Genomic DNA, 19,467 nt, shown 5'->3' on the forward strand with positions numbered 1-19,467 from the left:
TGCCTTTCACCTCATACCAGCTCTTGTCCTAAGCATGACTCTGTGGAGCCTCCCACCTTGCATTACCATGGATATGGAATGTGCTAATGTGCCTAACTTGGTGTGTGATGGGAGGGAAAGAAAATGTCTGCGTGCAGCCGGGCTTCACATGGGCAGTACTTTATGCAGCCTGTCTTTGTGAGAGGGCCATGTAGGCAGAGCCATGAAGCTGAGGATAGGACACGTGTGCATATTTTGTTAATAACAGGTCATTGGGGTCTGAGGGTAGAATACAAGTGAGTTTTGGGGAGGTCTGAAAAGTGATTTGTTCAGAGCAATGCCCCAGTTTGTTTTGCGTCATTGTTATGCTTATTTCTGAGATCCTTAACATGTGTGGAGATGGTTTGTGTAGCTGATTGATTTATTCCAGAGTGTTCTCAATTTGATTATAACCATCTACTTTTAATCTCTTCCTTTCCAGAAGGCTTGTCAGGTTGGTCCCAGCCTATAATGGGGAATCATCCAATGCATCAACAATTATCAGACCCGGGCACATTTTCCCAGCATCAACCAATGGAGAGAGATGATTCTGGAATCGTGGCTCCCTCAAACATTTTCCACCAACCTATGCCAAATAGCTTTGTGGATTTTTCTAAAGTAAGTTATATTTGAAAGCTGAATTTGTTATAAGGAGCTGGGTTGTTTTGCCTGGCTGCAGATGACTTGTCTGACAGTGCATGTCCAGAAGTGATCTGTCAAGAGAGACTTCATTAAAGCCCTTTCTCTGGAACAAGTTGGGGCAACTTTGCCAAGGCCATTGGTCCATTCAGATTTGTTTAACTCTGAATGTTCTCAGGTGCAGTAATGCCCAACCTTATTATACAGGAGGGCCACATAAACCTAAGCACAACCTAGTGCGCACCAAACAGATTGTTAATATTTTAATGTGATGTAAAGTCACCTGTATTGATTTTTTTGTTTTAAGTTCAGCTTGTTTCATATGTATTTAGATAGGTTGTTTCTGTGTACAGCATTGTCTGTTCACACACTTGTGTAAACTAAAATGATGTAAACACGATGACAAAATTCTGATGAATCGGCTGTTAGTATATTGTGTTAAAGCAGGCTGCAGGCTTTATGAAATGCTCTGGTGGGCCATAGGTTGGACACCCTTGCTCTAGCACAGTGGTTCTCAAACTTTCATTTTCGTGGACCACTTGAAAATTGCTGAGGATCTCAGCGGACCACTTCATGGTCTTTCCGAATATTTGTACCATATGCTAACTATTGTTAAGCAGTTTGGATAAAAGCGCTATATTAAAAAACCTTAATAATTAATGTTTTTTTGTTCTACAAATAAAAGCACACAACTCATATATTTTAATATCAGTAATCTTACCTTTCTAATGCAATAGGTGTGCCCTCTCTCTCCCCTGCCGTGGCAGCCCCCGAGCTGGGGCTGGGAAGGAGGGGGTGGGGGTCTCCCCTGCCACAGCAGCCACAGAGCTGAGGCTTGGAAGGAGGGCCGTCTCTCTCCTGGCAGCCGCAACCCTGGAGCTGGGAAAAGTCACTTCTTTCTCGGGCTGCTGCAGCCCTGCACGTCCCAAATTCCCCACCACCCTCTCTTCTCACCGCACTGCCCCCTCCCACATGCTTCCTCCCACCTATCCCCTATTCCCCCTAAGGTCACCACGTCACCTTACATGTGTGTCTTCTTCAGAGTCCAGGCACCTAATTAGCTGAGCCATGCCTGCATGGCTCCACTAATCAGGTGGGTGGCCCTTCATTCTCTCATGTGCAGCTGCCCAGGCGCGCACCTTATAGGGAACTATCTGCAGACCACCTGAATGGAGCTTGCGGACCACTGGTGGTCCATGGACCACAGTTTGAGAACCTCTGCTCTAGCAAATATGAGGATTCATACAGCATCCCCTTCACCCCAGAAATGCTTTTGGGCATATGAGACACACTAGTCAAACTGAGGGCACATTATAACTGAAACTAAAAATTATTTCTAGTTGCTAATACCCCAGGCCTATACATGGACTTGCTTGGTGACACCCTCCACTTTTCCATTCTCCCCTGCTGTGTTAGATTCCTTCCTACCTATCTTCCTATCATGGAACTAGGTCGCCTCTTCAGGCTGGTTAATATTTAATGCTTCTAGCACAAGTTACAGATGTAAATTAGGCATGTGAATATCATGTAATTTTCTTCATAACATGTGGCAGGAGGTTAGGAGAATGTTGAATTGTGCATGTAAAGAGGGCATTAACATCAGAAACTAGCACAAGGCAAAAACAGAATACAGCCCTGTCATAATTCAGTTTAAGCATTTGAGGAATATCTAGGATCATGTGTGTAGTCTGGAGTCTTCTCAGAATATTGCTACAGTTACATTTAGAGAAGGTACTTTGTTGCAGTCTTTATTTTTCGTGAGTTATGGTCATTTTAATCCAAGACTAAGATTTTTCATATCATATGCAATGAGATGACAAACATTTGAGGGAGGGAGGTATCGAAAGAGCTCTGTATCCCCTTCTGTCCTGTGTAGGGAGATGTTTATGAAAACTGTCTGTGTCGGATGGTGGAGGCCAAGGAAGTAAGGCTCTAAAAAGAAAGCCACTACGCCTTTTATGAACTCAAGGATCATTATTCCAGTTGGCCATTAAAATATTGTGTAGTACCTTCCATCTTAAAGGATCCCACTGTGCTTTCAAACTATACACAGTGTCCCTGCAGCTCGGTTAGGATGACAAGTGGTATATTGATGGGAGAGGAGAGCACTTCCCAAGCACATTTTGACATGAAATCTATGTAGAACAGACACAATGTCTGGCTTTGCAGACTCATCTAAAAGAACCACTCTCAAACTATGATGGTACTTAATATGGGTATCTCAGGAAAATGAAGGGCTGAATTAGTTCTGCTGGGATTTGAACCTCTGTTCCAAGGAGTCTGAGCATTCCAAACTTGATGCTTAGAGCACCACGTTCCCATTTTTTTCACAGAATGCCAAGATGATTGTAAGTGCAACTTTAATGTTGCATAAGGATTTGAATGAAGTTTGAACGTTTTGGGTAACACATTTTCATTCATACTTTGCAGTACATTGGAATGGGGAGCCTTGCAAAATTCCAGCACTAGTAAAATCAGTTGCTTTCTGCTTTACTCTGAATTGTTCCTAGAATTGGGTATGGCATTCTCATCTCTCCTTACGACACTGCTTTGTAGCACTGCTGATGCACAGTGGCCCCTCTTTCTAATTTCAATGATGAATGAAGTGATCTCTGCCCATAAGTTCTGTAGAACTCTCTGGGATTCTTTGAGATGACAGATACTACTCTGTATGTGATGTACTGGTGTTATTGTCTGTAACCACTACACTGTACAGTGATTGTCCTTTCTGCTATTTTAGGGTCTACCGATTTCCATGTACGGAGGCGCTTTAATACCTTCTCATCCTCAGCTAGCTGACGGCCCAGGAGGGCCTCTCTTTAATGGACTTCATACTCCAGATCCAGCTTGGAATCCTATGATAAAGGTTGTCCAAAATTCAACAGAATGTACTGATGCTCAGCAGGTAAATTTGTTCGTATTTTTCTCATATGTTTAAAATGATACTTTCTATCATGTTTCTCAATTGATATTTTTGTGCTTAATAGAAAAACAAAAGATTTTAACAGCTGTCATGTATTTAAATTCTGAGAGCCTGTTTACATAATTTTTTTTCAAGACTGGGCTTTAAAGATCAGTTTACAGGCCAAAACTTTCAAACCTGAGTACCTGAAGTTAGGGTCCTAAATAAGTGGCCTGATTCTCAGCAGTGCTCAGAACTTTGCTATGAACAAGATAAACTAATAATACACACTGACTGGTTCTACGTTTCCAGTTACTACTCATGCAAAAAACCTGGTCATCACTGAAGACAGCTATATCCCCTCTGAAAATCTGACCACTCCTATGTTGGAGTCCAACTTTAGACACCCAGGTTTAAAAAATTGGGCCACAATAAGTCTGAGTTTTGAACTGTATTATAGAATTTTGCACTTGGGCATATTCTTAATATTCTATATTTCTTAATTATTTTTTTCTCCCCACTGCAGATTTGGCCTGGCACCTGGGCACCTCACATTGGAAATATGCATCTCAAATACGTCAACTAATTTAAGAGGGTCTATCCTTTTTAGCCTTGTTGGGAAACCTATGACCTTGGAAGAACCCTGGGGATTTTTTTAATGTGCCTAACTAAGCAATTTTTTTCTCTGTGGGCTGTAACAATGAAAATTTGATTGCCCATTGTGTAAGAACAAATGATTTACCTATTCAACTGATTCTGTTCTCCAGTTAGTTTAGCCATTTTGAACTTAAAATCAGATGAACCTAGTGCTTTTGGCTAAACACTACTGAATGCTACTTGTATGCAGCAGAGAACTAGATGATTACATGATTTCAACCTTTTACGGTGGTAAATACATGTATAATTGTTTACATACTTAAAAGGAAAAAAGTTGAGTAAATTTCATGTCGTATAGTGGCTCCACTTTATGTAGCCTGTATTAATGTGAAATATTTACCTGAATATTCAATAAAAAGACGAACAGTATTTATAGGTTGTGGTATGGATTTTGGTGGAGGGCCACATCTTGCTATCAGGATGGCTACAGTTACTTGGTGAACTGCTTTAGTGACGCAGTCAGCTACTCAAGCAGGATGGTGGGGGAGGATCACTGTCATTTGTAACAGCCTCTCAAAACTTTGAAAATACTTTTGCTTCCTCTTAGCTTTGTCTTTTTCTGGTTGGTGAACATTCATATCATTGCATTTTTAATATCATGCAAGCCAGTAAAAATGAGGAGTCCAGTGGCACCTTAAAGACTAACAAATTTATTTGGCCATAAGCTTATGTGGGTAAAAAACCCACTTCTTGATCTGAAGAGTGGGGTTTTTACCCACATAAGCTTATTGCCAAATACACTTGTTAGTCTTTAAGGTGCCTCCAGACTCCTCGTTGTTTTTGTGGATACAGAGTAACACAGCTATCCAACTAATACACGCAAGCCAGTGTGGCTATCCTGTTTTTAATTGTTTGGATTTTTTACTGGTGTGTCAGCTATATCAGGTACAGCTCTGGGTCTGGGAATATGCTTTAACTTGACATCCTAATAGCCAAAGACGACAGCAGGAGAACACACAACCCTGGGTAGCTCCTACATACCAAAGGGTCTCTTCATCTAATACCGTGTTTTCATTTGCAGACCCCTAAAAAATTTCAAATGGAGGTGCAGACTTCTTTAAACATCTTAAACATAGTCTGTGGACCCCCAGGCATTTGCAGACCACAGGTTGAAAACCACTGTACTATGGTAACAACAACCTTTCATGGACCCCTTAAACATAATCTGTGGACCTCCAATGGTCCATGGACCACAGGTTGAAAACCACTGATCTAATACATATCTTGGTGACAGGTAGATTTCTGAAAACCAGAGAATATTTCACTATCAGTCATAACGTCGGCCAATATTTGATGTTAAATTATTTGTGTCCCTTTAAACATGATCAGAGTTTATCATCACATTTCTGAGAATCAGAACAGGTTTTGCAAGCTCCTTTGAGTATCATTCCAGGTTGGAAATGTGACGCTTTTGCCTTAAAATCATACTTTACTCTTGCTCAGTAATGAGACACTAATTATAATGTGAAGATCTGATCCACTTCTCAAGCCAGTAACTACACTACACAAATGGGTACCCAGTGTCATGGACCACTTTTTTACAGTCTCAAAGGCAAAAGTCTGAATATAGACAGACTTCCCCCATCTTGCCACCCCTCCTGCCAATTCCCTATATGCGGAAATACAGTTTTTCCTGGAAAAGCCTGAGGAAGCAGCAACCGGAAGAAAAGATTCAGTGACGATTTGCCGAGAGTTCACTCCTTGCAAACCATGTGGTGGCATATTTTTGCCTGGTCACTTTTTTTAAATGTTTTTGAAAACATAAAGTGCAGAAATAGTATCCAAGAACTAGTAGATGATCAAATCTCAATAACCTTTTGAACATACTGAGGTATTCCACTAATATTTAAGAATGGAACATAAATGTCCCTACACGAGAACACATTTCATTGTAGATGCTATTTCTTTCCCTAACAATTTACCCCCTTTACAGCAGAGCAGATGTTCTGTTTACAATAGCATATTAACCCAATTAAAATATGATATATCGAGTTCCAGAGTTTTTTGCACAGGATAAAAATTTTTATTGTTGTATTAATACTTCCTGAATATTGGAGCTTCCAAAAACTCTAGATGCTTCCCAGAAACAAGTAAAGAAGCTTTGCTCTGAAGAGCTTATAGTTTGAAGTTGGATGCTGCATAAACTTGGGGGGGGGGAAAGGTGTGACAAACTACAAAACCAGGATTATGGAGTTATTCAGTGAGGAATATGTGAAACAAAACTCAGATTTGTACAGTTACCTGTACTTTGCAAATTCTTAGCAAATGTAACTATTAACATCTCCAACAAAACATTGGGAAGCAAATTATGTTCTGACTAAAAGAAAAGGAGTACTTGTGGCACCTTAGAGACTAACCAATTTATTAGAGCATAAGCTTTCGTGAGCTACAGCTCGCTTCCTCAGATGCATATCGTGGAAACTGCAGCAGGCTTTATATATACACAGAGAATATGAAACAATACCTCCTCCCACCCCACTGTCCTGCTGGTACCCAGTGGAAGTCAATAAAATGTGATGGTCATGGAGTTGCCCTGAAGTAGAGATCTTTCATGGTGTCTCAGTCTGTGGTCATTCTAATGCTCTTGAAGCCTGCATCAGGCCCACAATGGAAAAGATACCAAGAACTTGGTGTCCCATGAACATGTGGTGGTACATAGAACAAGTTTAATAGCTAAACTCCCTTTGCTATTTTTATATAAACTCAAGGCAGTGGGACAATGTTTAATAGTGGGGGAATCTATAAGAAGACCCAAGGTGTTTTGAAATCTGATTGCTCTTGGGGGGACCCACCCCCCCCAAAAAAAAAGTGCAGTAGTAATATTGATGTTCAATATAGCACCACCCCTGTGAGCAGCATGGTACAATGTACAGGGATTGGGAACTGAGGCCTACCACTTTTCTTTGCCCAAGACCTCCTCCCCCAGACCAAGGAGACAGACCAGTCATTCCCATAGGTGGAAAATCCATCCCTGATCATAGAGCACAGGAAGAGGAAGATGGGTCAGAAATGTCTGCCTTCTGAGGGTGAAATACCAGCTCTCCATTCAAGTCAATGACAAAACTTCACTTCAGTGGAGCTTGAGAATTATTTCTGAACTGGGAGTAATAGAATGCTGTTTGGCCATGGGAAAACAGCAGCCCTAGAAGTGCCTAGCCTTTTGCCACAAAACACACAAGTAGGGAGGAACAAGCACTCTGAACTGCCAAAACTCAAAAACGCTCATCCCAGCCTGCTTGGCTGCCAGTTTCCCAGGCACACCCTTGCTCTGCTGTGGGGATTGCATAAGGCTGCCTGAGGGTCTGCATGCTGGCACTTTGTACAGGGCCCTGCAAAACCGAGACTGCAAAGAGAAATGACACCCTTGCAATTTTTTAAGATTTCAACACATGAATTTGACATATTTGTGTGTGGGCCAGGATGGATTAAACCTAAACTGGACCTACTTGAGTCAAAGCTTTGCTATCCCCAGGAGACCCTACCTTTTTATTCCTCTACCACTGCCTGCTTCCCCTGGGAACTCTCAATTTCTGAATCATTGGTCTTCCTCCCAAAGCGGACCGCTAGGCCTTGCGTCGTTGATCTGCCACTGACTGTGTCTGGAGGTCTTTATTTGCCCCTGGAAGGAGCTTAAAGCGGTTTTGTGGAGGAGAATCTGGCAAACCGGTTCCCCTGTAGCTTGCTGAGCTAAGATAGAGCCCTGCCCCACGGAGCGGATGGCTTTTTACTGGGGCTCACTGGGTCCAGGCTCTAGGTAGAAATATTTCCTTAAGTTTAATCGATCCCTAGCTTCTTGATTCCTGTGGAGAGGCGTTTGCCAGCAGCAACAGTGATGTCCTGTCCTGATACCAAGGCTCTCTGAGGCCTGCCCACCCCGGCAGGAGGGGGCAGCCTCATGCCCGCGGCTGCTTTGCAGAAACATGTTCAAATGGGTTTCCCTGGTTCCGGTCTACTAAGCACCAGCCGGTTTCTGTGGTTCGGGGAGGGACCTTATCGCTTCCTGGGGGACAGCCCAGCTGGTAGGAGCGGGGGAGGCTGGCGTTTGAGTCCCACCTCCTCGGGTGATTCATGGGCACCTCTCAGTGTTCGGCTCCTTTCTAACGCGGGGCCGCCTGTTTGCTCCACGTAAGCAGCAGGGATCCCGGGTCAGAGCTAGGCTAGGTCCAGCGCCTCGCCGCAGTCCCGTCCCCAGGCTGGGCAGGAGCCTGTGCGCTGGCCGGGCACTGACCTGCTTGCTTGCCTCGGGGAAGGAGCAGCCCCGCCTGCCTCGGGGAGGGAAGGACCCCACCCCGCCTGGCCCCGCCCCGGGCCTGCACGTGTCGCTGTGCCCCGCGGATACCGATCGGGCTCCATGGCCGCTGCGAGCACCACGAGCTCCTGCCCCATTCCGGGCGGCCGAGACCAGGGCTCCCCAGACGGCTACAGCTGCACCCCCGGCGGGACCCTCTACTCCACCACCCCTGGGGGTAAGGCCGGGCCGCAGCAGGGCCCGCTCCCCGAGCAGCCCCTGGGCTCAGCAGCACCCCAGCCTCTGCCTGCAGCCGGTCCAGTGCCCCCTGTTGCGGCTGCAACCCTGACTCCCCCGCGCGGAGACGGCCCGGGCCTTCCTGGATCCCTGGGGAGCGGCCTCCCGTGTCCCACCGGGCTCCCAGGCAGCGGGTCCGGTGCCCCCGTTCCCGCGGGAGGGCGAATGGGGCTGCCCCGATCTCCGGCCGCTGCCCCGAGCCTCTCCGGTTTGGGCGGGGGGGCGCAGTCCAGCGACTCAGACCCGGTTCTGTAACGGCGGGGGGACCCGTCCGGCTGCACCTGGGCTGAGCTCGCTGGGGCGCCCGGCGCTGCGCACTCGGAGCGGATCGGGGCGACTCACAGAATCACAGAATATCAGGGTTGGAAGGGACCTCAGGAGGTCATCTAGTCCAACCCCCTGCTCAAAGCAGGACCAATCCCCAATTTTTGCCCCAGATCCCTAAATGGCCCCCTCAAGGATTGAACTCACAACCCTGGGTTTAGCAGGCCAATGCTCAAACCACTGAGCCCGAAAAGCCTCTTCGAGCTGGAATTGCCCTTGGCTGGCTGGGCCCCAGGAAGGTTTGAGCGGGTTTTGCCTTCGCCTGGACGGGATCTCGGTTTTCCCCTGCGACCCAAAGGATTTGGCCCCCGCCCCACATGGCTCATGCCAGGGAGGAAGAGGCGCCCCCGGGGGGGTGCAAGGGAGTTAGCATAAGAGGTACCAGGCTCTGCACGGTGTTTAATCCAAAACTGCCCGATTCCTTGACCACCTGCATGGAGCGGCCAAGGCCCAGGGGGGCTGTGTGGCTCCCACAGTACACCTCATAATAACAAGGGCTGTGGAAGTGATGGGCTGGGCCGCGGGCTGAGCTTCGCATACCCCGCTTGGGAGTTGCAAACCCTGCATCGATGCCACGTGAATGCACAGGAGCCTGTGAGGAGAGACACCAAACAAAGGCTTCCTGAAAACTCGGTCGGGGCCACACCTCTGCAGCTGTGCCGGCCCGGGGAGCCCCTGGCCCTGAGAACCAGAAGGGTTCCCTTGTTGCCTCCTAGGTTGTTAGATTTGTAACATTACGGTGGACACATTTCCAAAGCAGGGCTGTTACTTGCACTACTCAGATGCTAGGGCTCTGTCCTGCAGGACTTCTTCCTGCTACACCCTCTGTTGTTGTAGCAGGGGGAGCTTCAGGGCAGGCAGGGGCTGGGCGGCTGCCAGCAACTTTATGACTGTTATCAAACCCTGCTCTGAGCAGGGTTAGCTGATGCGGTGGTTAAAACACCAGTGTCCTGTCCTCACTAGCCCTGCCAATGGGGCTAGGACCCAGGGGAGAGTTTAAGGAAAAGCTTGGGGTAGAGGCAGCACGAGGGATTTAAATTCAAAGTTGAAAGTGTGAGTTTGGACAGAGATGATCTAGAGCAACCTGCGGGGCCCAGTCAGCGCACAGGTGCAGCCCATGTGACCTCCTCAGGGCCATACACGTGGGGACACAATGGTAAATAGCTTGAGAATCACTGATCTAGAACATTCCGCAGGTGCAGTCCCTGCTGCACTCTGCATGGCCTAGCTCCTCAAACAGGCCAGAGCATCCTTGCCTCCAGGTTTTCCCCTTTCTCCCTGGTTTGTCCACACATGGACCGAGTAAGGAACGTTCCTGAGTACCTCCCTGTGTGGGTGTTGGAGTAAGAGGGTTTCGTTCCTGTCGAGGTTAGCCCAGTGGCTCCATGTGTAGACACAAGCTCTGGGAGCGGAGGGTCTGAGATTCTTTTGCTGCTGTGCTCTTGGCCAAAGGTGTTTCCTTCAGAGCAAGCTGCAGCGGGGGAGACTGGTGTGCTCTCAGGCAGCCTCAGTAATGTGAATGAATGACCGCATGTCACCCATTGGTGCTGGGGGACTGTTGGCTCCCGTTTCATAGTTGCTATTGCAGAGTGACCTCTGAGTCAGTGAGTGGGTCCCTGATTCTGTCATTGGGGAGCTGCCACAGTGTGAGCATCCTCTGCAAAACCTTCCGATGTGATGGAGCTTTGCCACCTAAACACAGGGACCCTCACAGCCCCACACCACCCCTCTGAAATCCTTCCCCTGAGCAGCACTGCTCAGACCCTGAAAAGGGAGAAGAGCCAGAAGCTCCAGGGAGCCGAGTGGGGTTTTTGCTGTTGTTGCTCTGTCGTGGGAGACTCTTAGGTACCCGTCTGATTAGCAGCAGGACAAAATCCTCAGACAAGATCTGGGTGGGGTGTGGGTAGGAGCTGGGCTGTGCCCGCTGGGAGGGGTGCTCTGCCAGATGTGTCTGTGGGCAAGGCAGACTTCTGCCTCGGGGCTCTCTGGGACTCTGGTGGAAGTGACCCTACTGGCCTCACCAGCATGTCTCTATTTTTAGAAAGCCGTCCACACTTGTCCTTGTGTCTGGCGCGTCCCTTGGCCCGCTGGGCTGCATGCTTTTATCCACATGCAGGGAGCCTTTCAGTTAAACTGCACGAGTCCATCCTGCCAGCGCTGGCTCATGATAAGTCTTATCTCAGGAGGGGTGGGAGCTGCAGCAGGTGCTGGCACCGAGGTCGAGGTCAGCTGCTCCGAGCTGCCTGCACTGGGTTACCTGATATGTTTGCTCTGCTCCAAAGGCTGCAGCCTGTGCTCAGCAGTGCCGGGATTTCTGGGCTCTCCCCGCCGCTGCTCTGCTGTTCCCTCCCCCTTGCAGAGCCTGTGTTACCTGGTTTCAGAGTAACAGCCGTGTTAGTCTGTATTCGCAAAAAGAAAAGGAGGACTTGTGGCACCTTAGAGACTAACCAATTTATTTGAGCATAAGCTTTCGTGAGCTACAGCTCACTTCATCGGATGCATACTGTGGAAACTGCAGAAGACATTATATACACACAGAGACCATGAAACAATACCTCCTCCCACCCCGCTGTCCTGCTGGTAATAGCTTATCTAAAGTGATCATCAAGTTGGGCCATTTCCAGCACAAATCCAGGTTTTCTCGCCCTCCACCCCCCCACACAAATTCACTCTCCTGCTGGTGATAGCCCATCCAAAGTGACAACTCTTTACACAATGTGCATGACAATCAAGTTGGGCTATTTCCTGCACAAATCCAGGTTTTCTCACATCCCCCCCAACCCCCATACACACACAAACTCACTCTCCTGCTGGTAATAGCTCATCCAAACTGACCACTCTCCAAGTTTAAATCCAAGTTAAACCAGAACATCTGGGGGAGGGGGGGGGGGTTAGGAAAAAACAAGAGGACACAGGCTACCTTGCATAATGACTTAGCCACTCCCAGTCTCTATTTAAGCCTAAATTAATAGTATCCAATTTGCAAATGAATTCCAATTCAGCAGTTTCTCGCTGGAGTCTGGATTTGAAGTTTTTTTGTTTTAAGATAGCGACCTTCATGTCTGTGATTGCGTGACCAGAGAGATTGAAGTGTTCTCCGACTGGTTTATGAATGTTATAATTCTTGACATCTGATTTGTGTCCATTTATTCTTTTACGTAGAGACTGTCCAGTTTGACCAATGTACATGGCAGAGGGGCATTGCTGGCACATGATGGCATATATCACATTGGTGGATGTGCAGGTGAACGAGCCTCTGATAGTGTGGCTGATGTTATTAGGCCCTGTGATGGTGTCCCCTGAATAGATATGTGGACACAGTTGGCAACGGGCTTTGTTGCAAGGATAAGTTCCTGGGTTAGTGGTTCTGTTGTGTGGTATGTGGTTGTTGGTGAGTATTTGCTTCAGGTTGCGGGGCTGTCTGTAGGCAAGGACTGGGCTGTCTCCCAAGATTTGTGAGAGTGTTGGGTCATCCTTTAGGATAGGTTGTAGATCCTTAATAATGCGTTGGAGGGGTTTTAGTTGGGGGCTGAAGGTGACGGCTAGTGGCGTTCTGTTATTTTCTTTGTTAGGCCTGTCCTGTAGTAGGTGACTTCTGGGAACTCTTCTGGCTCTATCAATCTGTTTCTTCACTTCCGCAGGTGGGTATTGTAGTTCTAAGAAAGCTTGACAGAGATCTTGTAGGTGTTTGTCTCTGTCTGAGGGGTTGGAGCAAATGCGGTTGTATCGCAGAGCTTGGCTGTAGACGATGGATCGTGTGGTGTGGTCAGGGTGAAAGCTGGAGGCATGCAGGTAGGAATAGCGGTCAGTAGGTTTCCGGTATAGGGTGGTGTTTATGTGACCATTGTTTATTAGCACTGTAGTGTCCAGGAAGTGGATCTCTTGTGTGGACTGGACCAGGCTGAGGTTGGTGGTGGGATGGAAATTGTTGAAATCATGGTGGAATTCCTCAAGGGCTTCTTTTCCATGGGTCCAGATGATGAAGATGTCATCAATATAGCGCAAGTAGAGTAGGGGCTTTAGGGGACGAGAGCTGAGGAAGCGTTGTTCTAAATTATCCCCTGCCACCTGTTGCTAGGCTGGATTACTAGGGGGAGGAGGAAGAGTGGCTGGGTGTCAGCAGTTGGTGGCTGAAGGGTCACGTGGCTGGGTGAGCTTGTGTTGCCAGCTGGGAGGAAGGGATCCCTGGCAGCACTGCCCTATTCAAGCAGAATCTCTTGTGCCCTCCCAGAGCTCACCCGGATCCCCTCCTGTGCTAGAGGGGGCTGGCAGGTGAAGCTGTGTGACGTGTGGGTAGGTCCCATAAACACAGCTGCTGCATGCAGGCAGGCTGCCTGGGGCTGGTCTCAGCAGGGTCAGGGTCGGAATGGGAAACATCTGGGAAATCGGGAGTGGTGCTGGCAATGGATTTGGGGAACAGCTGACAGCACTTCCACTCTGTCCTGGACAATTGGCACCCCAGGCTGATGCTAGGGGGCGCTGTGCTGCTGAAGGCCCCATCCCTTGCGGGGGATGTAAAACCTGCGTCCTGTCTGCATACAGTGACTACAGATCCCCTGGTGCTCGAGGGCTGCATCTACCCCAGCCTGCTACTGCTGGCCCAGCTCCGCTGGTGCTAGCACAGACCAGCCACTGCCATTTAACCACCAGGTCATCTAACCACGCTCAGAGCAGCACCAGGTGGCAGTGAAAACGCCGCTGGCCAGTAACACCTTTTGGCAGAACTGACCCAGGAGTAGCACCAATGGGAAAGGTTGGGGGTGAGGATAGTAAAAAGGCTGCAACAGAAAAGCCCCCTGTGGAATGGTAGCTTGACCCAGCCCCATTCTGCCTCCCTAATTTCCCACTGCAATTTCCATTGGGATCCTTGAAGCCCTAAACTGTTGTGTAATTTTGCTGGGTGGTTTTAACCAGCTGCTGTGACACACCCCAGAGACAGCTGCATTCAGTGCTGGCTACAGTGATCCTTGTATCTGGAATGCTCTGGGGTCCTTCACGTTGAAAGGAGCCAAATAAATGTCACATAATCCCTATGAGACACATACACAATGAGGAGGTTTGAATTAGTTGTTACGACCCAAGAAAAAGATCTGGAGTCACCATAGATCATTTTCTGAAAACTTCCGCTCAGTGCATAGCAGGGGCCAAAAAGCCTAACAAAAAGTTAGGAACGTTCATAATACCACTATATAAACCGATGGTCTGCCCACACTTTGAACGCTGCATCCAGGTCTGGTTGCCCCAGCTCAAAAAGAATAGAGTGGAACTGGAAAAGGTTAGAGAAGGGCAAAAAGGATGATGACAGGTATGGAATGACTTCAATAGAAGGAGCAACTAAGAAGATTAGAAAAGGAGTACTTGTGGCATCTTAGAGACTAACAAATTTATTTGAGCATATAAATGCTCTGTGTATATAAATCTCCGCACTGCATTGTCCACTGAATGCATCTGATGAAGTGAGCTGTAGCTCACGAAAACTTATGCTCAGATAAATTTGTTAGTCTCTAAGGTGCTACACGTCCTCCTTTTCTTTTTGCGGATACAGACTAACACAGCTGCTACTCTGAAACCTAAGAAGATTAGGGCTGTTTGACTTAAAAAAAAGGGGGATATGATAGAGCTCTATAAAACCAGGAATGGTGGGAGAAGTAAATGGGGAAGTGTTATTTACTTCTTCACACAATACAGAAAGTAGGGATTACACAATGAAATTAATAGGCAGCAGGTTTAATGCAAACAAGAGCAGTACTTCTTCACAGAAGGCACAACTAACCTGTGGAACTCATTGCCAGGGGATGTTGTGAGGGCCAAAACTATAACTAGGTTCAAAACAGAACTGGATTAGTTCCTGGAGGATGGCTCCATCAATTGCTATTACCAAGCTGGTCAGGGAGGCAGCCCCGTGCTTGAGGTGACCCTAAACCTTTGACTGCCAGAAGCTGGGGTGGATTGCTCCATAATTGCCCTGTTCTGTACACTCCTCCTGAAGCTCTGGTATGGGCCACTGTCAGAGGCAGGATACTGGGCAAGGCGGACCATGATCTGGCCCGGTATCGCTGCTCTTATGTTCTAATTAATGTTAATTACTAGTAGCAGCTCTGCCTGGGCTGACAGCCGTGGTGTCACATGGCTCAGCAACACAGGAGATGCTGGCACAAGTCTGGGCTTGATCTTGCCTGCTCCAGGCTTGGAGAGGGGTTGGCAGAGACTTCCGAGCTCCCTGCGGGGCAGACTGTGGTGGGCAGGTCTCTTGGAAGAGGGCACCTGAGTGCCGGGGGCTGATTTGCCTGCTGGGTTTGACAGGTACCAGGATAATCTATGACCGTAAATTCCTGCTGGAGTGTAAGAACTCGCCCGTTGCCAGGACGCCCCCCTGCTACCTCCCTCACATCCCCGGCATCACCTCTCCCCCCCACGCGGCGCACTCCAAGCTGGAGGATCTTAAGGAACAAAATGAGACCGAGGAAGAGGTCCCAGGTAAAACGCATGTGCCCAACCCCTAGTCCCGGAACACTGCCCGTCACCTTCGCTCCTGCTGCAGCGCTTGGGGCCTGAGAACCCAGAGCAGAAGGGCTGCCCCCTTGGGGCTCCCCTAGTGCATCACAAGTGACTTTGTCCTGCCTGTTTCAAGGCACCTGAAGCAGGACTTGAAGTGGAGGGAGCGGGGAGTAATGCAGCTCCCACCCTGGGGGAGCAGCATCCCCTTCCAGCACTGGGATGGGGAGAGGTTGTCTGGTTCCATCTGCCTCTGCTGCTGGTCCATGTCCTGTCCAGGGGGCAGTGAGGAGGCCAAGCCCCCGCCTGCCATCCTCTGCTCGTTCCCCATGCCAGGGGATGGAGACCAGTCCTGGGTGCGTGGAGCCACTGGCCTCTCCCTCTTTGGGCTGCCACTGGGCTCAGCGGGCATCAGTGCCAGGACCACAGCTGCCTCCTGCAGCTGCATGGCAGGGCTGGAAACATAGTTTACTCCCCTCAGGAACTCTGCTCCGATTGGGTGGGTGACCCATTGAGCATTGAGCACCCCTTGTGGATGGGAGGGGAACTGCAAATTGCTGTCTCTGCCCCCTCCCCTTCTTCCCCAGGAAGTTGCAGCTGCTCTCCCTGGGGCTCTGCTTCCCTTGAGCCACCCCATCACATGGACCCCACACACACTCAATTCAGACTGCAGCAATGGCAACCCTGGGACTCCTCCATTGCTGGCAGCCGGAACAGGCTGAGGGGAGGGAAGATGGGAGGCCACATCTGGAGGCCAATGCAGGTCAGCTGTGCAGAGCCGTGACCCAGGAACGCAGCTGGGGGAAGACAGATCCTCGCTCTGATCCACCCGTCCATGCTGCTGCTATTGGCAGTAGCTGATCTCCTGGTTAACAGCATCATGTCCCCACAGTGATCCCTGCAGAGCCCCCCCTTGCCACGTGCCGTCCTTCTAACGCAGACCTTGTTTCTTTCTCCTGCCCAGATGACGATCAGTTTGCCATGGATATCTGAGCTCCCAGCAATGCGGCCAGCTGGCGGCAAGCTGCTTTCCTGGGGCTCCTGCCTCCTTTCCCTCCCTGAAGACCCAGAAGTGAGCGAGGCCCTGGCGCGGCTGCTGCCTATGGATGTGGCGCTGTTTTAACACTGTTTCTCTGCAGTTGCATTTGTTCTCAGTTTTTTTTACTGAAATGAAGCCCAGGTGTGGTGGCTGGTGTGGGGAGCTGGCATGAGCGGCTGCTCTGTCCCCCAACCCTGCGGTGCACGGCTGGGCTCACTGCGCTGAGCGTGTCTAGTGGCTACACCATGGGCTCGCTCTGAGGCTGTGCAATAAACAACCTTCCTGTATCCCCTTCCGCCCTGCGCGTCTTCTGTGCTTCACTCCCAACCCACAGCCGGGGCTAGGCAAGAGCCTGCCAAGTCCATGGGTAGAGCCTCAGCCGCATGGCCCTTTCCCTTGTAGCTGGAGCTGAGGGGAGCTAGTGTTCAGGTGTCACTAGCCCTCCCTAACCTCCAGAGGAGTGAGAGATGCAGGTGATCTGAGCCTTTGGTTAGAACTGGTCAAGGGGTACCGGGAGAAGGGGGCCTGTGTCCCCAGCAGTCAGGGGAGCCCATCCGGCTTGGTTAAAAGCTGCGGTGCAAACTGGATGGTGCCTGGAGAAAGGGGGAGCTTTCCTTGGCTTGAGTCCAGTCAGGAGGAGACTGATTCCAGGCTCCTGCTTATTTGTAGCTTCGCACAGAACCAGGCTCTTCAGCGTAATCAGCTGTTGGAGAACCCCTCAGGCCAGGGTCAGCTGTGTCCTCCCCAGAGTGTGGGGGGGGAGGGGTGATGGGCCAAGCAGCCCCAATTGTGTCTCACGGCTCTCAGCCTCTTCAGGAGTGGTTGCAGCACTGGGGCTGGCTGTCATGACAACTGCCCTGGGAGGGTGCAATCTGAGCTCCATGAGCTGTATGCCCAGAGACCCCGGTGCTCACTTAGAGTAGGACAGGGAGAAAAGGCTTTCTCCACTGTCTCCTCTAACAGCTGCAGCAGCAATTACAAACCTACACTGGCCCACCAGCTGGGAGCTACTAGCCATGAGCCCAGGCTGGTGCCAGAATCCACTGTGGGAGAAAGTGCTCCAGGACTCAATGAGCTCCAGGAGCTGCTGGCAAACCCTGCCTGTATCCATGGCACTCGGTCCTGGGTGAGAGGGAACAGCCTGTAGACATAGACAGTCCGGGGGACTGAGTCATCTATCTGCCGCCCTGACCGGGAAAACCGAGAAGTCTGCTGCTTGCCAGGGGCTAAGATTCGCGATGTGACGGAGAGACTGCCGAGACTCATCAAGCCCTCGGATCGCTACCCCTTCCTGCTTCTCCACGTGGGCACCAATGATACTGCCAAGAATGACCTTGAGCGGATCACTGCGGACTATGTGGCTCTAGGAAGAAGGATAAAGGAGTTGGAGGCGCAAGTGGTGTTCTCGTCCATCCTCCCCGTGGAAGGAAAAGGCCTAGGTAGGGAGCGTCGAATCGTGGAAGTCAACGAATGGCTACGCAGGTGGTGTCGGAGAGAAGGCTTTGGTTTCTTTGACCATGGGATGGTGTTCCATGAAGGAGGAGTGCTGGGCAGAGACGGGCTCCATCTTACGAAGAGAGGGAAGAGCATCTTTGCCAGCAGGCTGGCTAACCTAGTGAGGAGGGCTTTAAACTAGGTTCACCGGGGGAAGGAGACCAAAGCCCTGAGGTAAGTGGGAAAGCGGGATACCGGGAGGAAGCACAGGCAGGAATGTCTGTGAGGGGAGGGCTCCTGCCTCATACTGGGAATGAGGGGCGATCAACAGGTTATCTCAAGTGCTTATATACAAATGCACAAAGCCTTGGAAACAAGCAGGGAGAACTGGAGGTCCTGGTGATGTCAAGGAACTATGACGTGATCGGAATAACAGAGACTTGGTGGGATAACTCACATGACTGGAGTACTGTCATGGATGGTTATAAACTGTTCAGGAAGGACAGGCAGGGCAGAAAAGGTGGGGGAGTAGCACTGTATGTAAGGGAGCAGTATGACTGCTCAGAGCTCCGGTACGAAACTGCAGAAAAACCTGAGTGTCTCTGGATTAAGTTTAGAAGTGTGTGCAACAAGAGTGATGTAGTGGTGGGAGTCTGCTATAGACCACCGGACCAGGGGGATGAGGTGGATGAGGCTTTCTTCCGGCAGCTCACGGAAGCTACTAGATCGCATGCCCTGATTCTCATGGGTGACTTTAATTTTCCTGATATCTGCTGGGAGAGCAATACAGCGGTGCATAGACAATCCAGGAAGTTTTTGGAAAGCGTAGGGGACAATTTCCTGGCGCAAGTGCTAGAGGAGCCAACTAGGGGGGGCGCTTTTCTTGACCTGCTGCTCACAGATCGGGTAGAATTAGTGGGGGAAGCAAAAGTGGATGGGAATCTGGGAGGCAGTGACCATGAGTTGGTTGAGTTCAGGATCCTGACGCAGGGAAGAAAGGTAAGCAGCAGGATACGGACCCTGGACTTCAGGAAAGCAGACTTCGACTCCCTCAGGGAACGGATGGCCAGGATCCCCTGGGGGACTAACTTGAAGGGGAAAGGAGTCCAGGAGAGCTGGCTGTATTTCAAGGAATCCCTGTTGAGGTTACAGGGACAAACCATCCCGATGAGTCGAAAGAATAGTAAATATGGCAGGCGACCAGCTTGGCTTAATGGTGAAATCCTAGCGGATCTTAAACATAAAAAAGAAGCTTACAAGAAGTGGAAGGTTGGACATATGACCAGGGAAGAGTATAAAAATATTGCTCGGGCATGTAGGAATGTTATCAGGAGGGCCAAATCGCACCTGGAGCTGCAGCTAGCCAGAGATGTCAGGAGTAACAAGAAGGGTTTCTTCAGGTATGTTGGCAACAAGAAGAAAGCCAAGGAATGT

The 19,467-nt window shown here is 49.5% G+C and overlaps 2 protein-coding genes across 13 annotated transcripts in view; both read left to right on the forward strand.

Moving 5' to 3' along the window:
* The window catches only part of LOC311524906 (ankyrin repeat and KH domain-containing protein 1), a gene marked incomplete at its 3' end in the record, with an annotated part of 207,119 nt that extends 202,534 nt beyond the window's left edge, over window positions 1-4,585 (forward strand). For all 12 annotated transcript variants that reach the window (XM_084636533.1, XM_084636541.1, XM_084636539.1 and 9 more), the window contains 3 exons: window positions 461-636; window positions 3,398-3,562; window positions 4,086-4,585. In XM_084636533.1, the coding sequence (XP_084492659.1) occupies window positions 461-636; window positions 3,398-3,562; window positions 4,086-4,145 (401 nt within the window). The remainder of the gene's footprint in view (window positions 1-460; window positions 637-3,397; window positions 3,563-4,085) is intronic.
* Window positions 4,586-8,360: 3,775 nt separating this feature from the next.
* Window positions 8,361-16,886, forward strand: EIF4EBP3 (eukaryotic translation initiation factor 4E binding protein 3). The gene is made up of 3 exons (XM_084636788.1): window positions 8,361-8,682; window positions 15,369-15,542; window positions 16,525-16,886. Exons 1-3 carry the CDS (start codon window positions 8,568-8,570, stop codon window positions 16,551-16,553), a joined length of 318 nt encoding a protein of 105 aa, XP_084492914.1. The 5' UTR covers window positions 8,361-8,567; the 3' UTR covers window positions 16,554-16,886.
* The last annotated feature ends 2,581 nt before the right edge of the window (window positions 16,887-19,467 follow it).

This window comes from Lepidochelys olivacea (assembly GCF_965140295.1).
Source record: "Lepidochelys olivacea isolate rLepOli2 genome assembly, chromosome: 8".
Taxonomy (NCBI): domain Eukaryota; kingdom Metazoa; phylum Chordata; order Testudines; family Cheloniidae; genus Lepidochelys; species Lepidochelys olivacea.

Coding starts and splice junctions, on each gene's coding strand:
- EIF4EBP3 (XM_084636788.1), top strand. CDS start 8,568: ATGGCCGCTGCGAGCACCACGAGCTCCTGCCCCATTCCGGGCGGCCGA. Junction 8,683..15,368: donor CTACTCCACCACCCCTGGGG/GTAAGGCCGGGC, acceptor TGGGTTTGACAG/GTACCAGGATAATCTATGAC. Junction 15,543..16,524: donor GACCGAGGAAGAGGTCCCAG/GTAAAACGCATG, acceptor TCTCCTGCCCAG/ATGACGATCAGTTTGCCATG.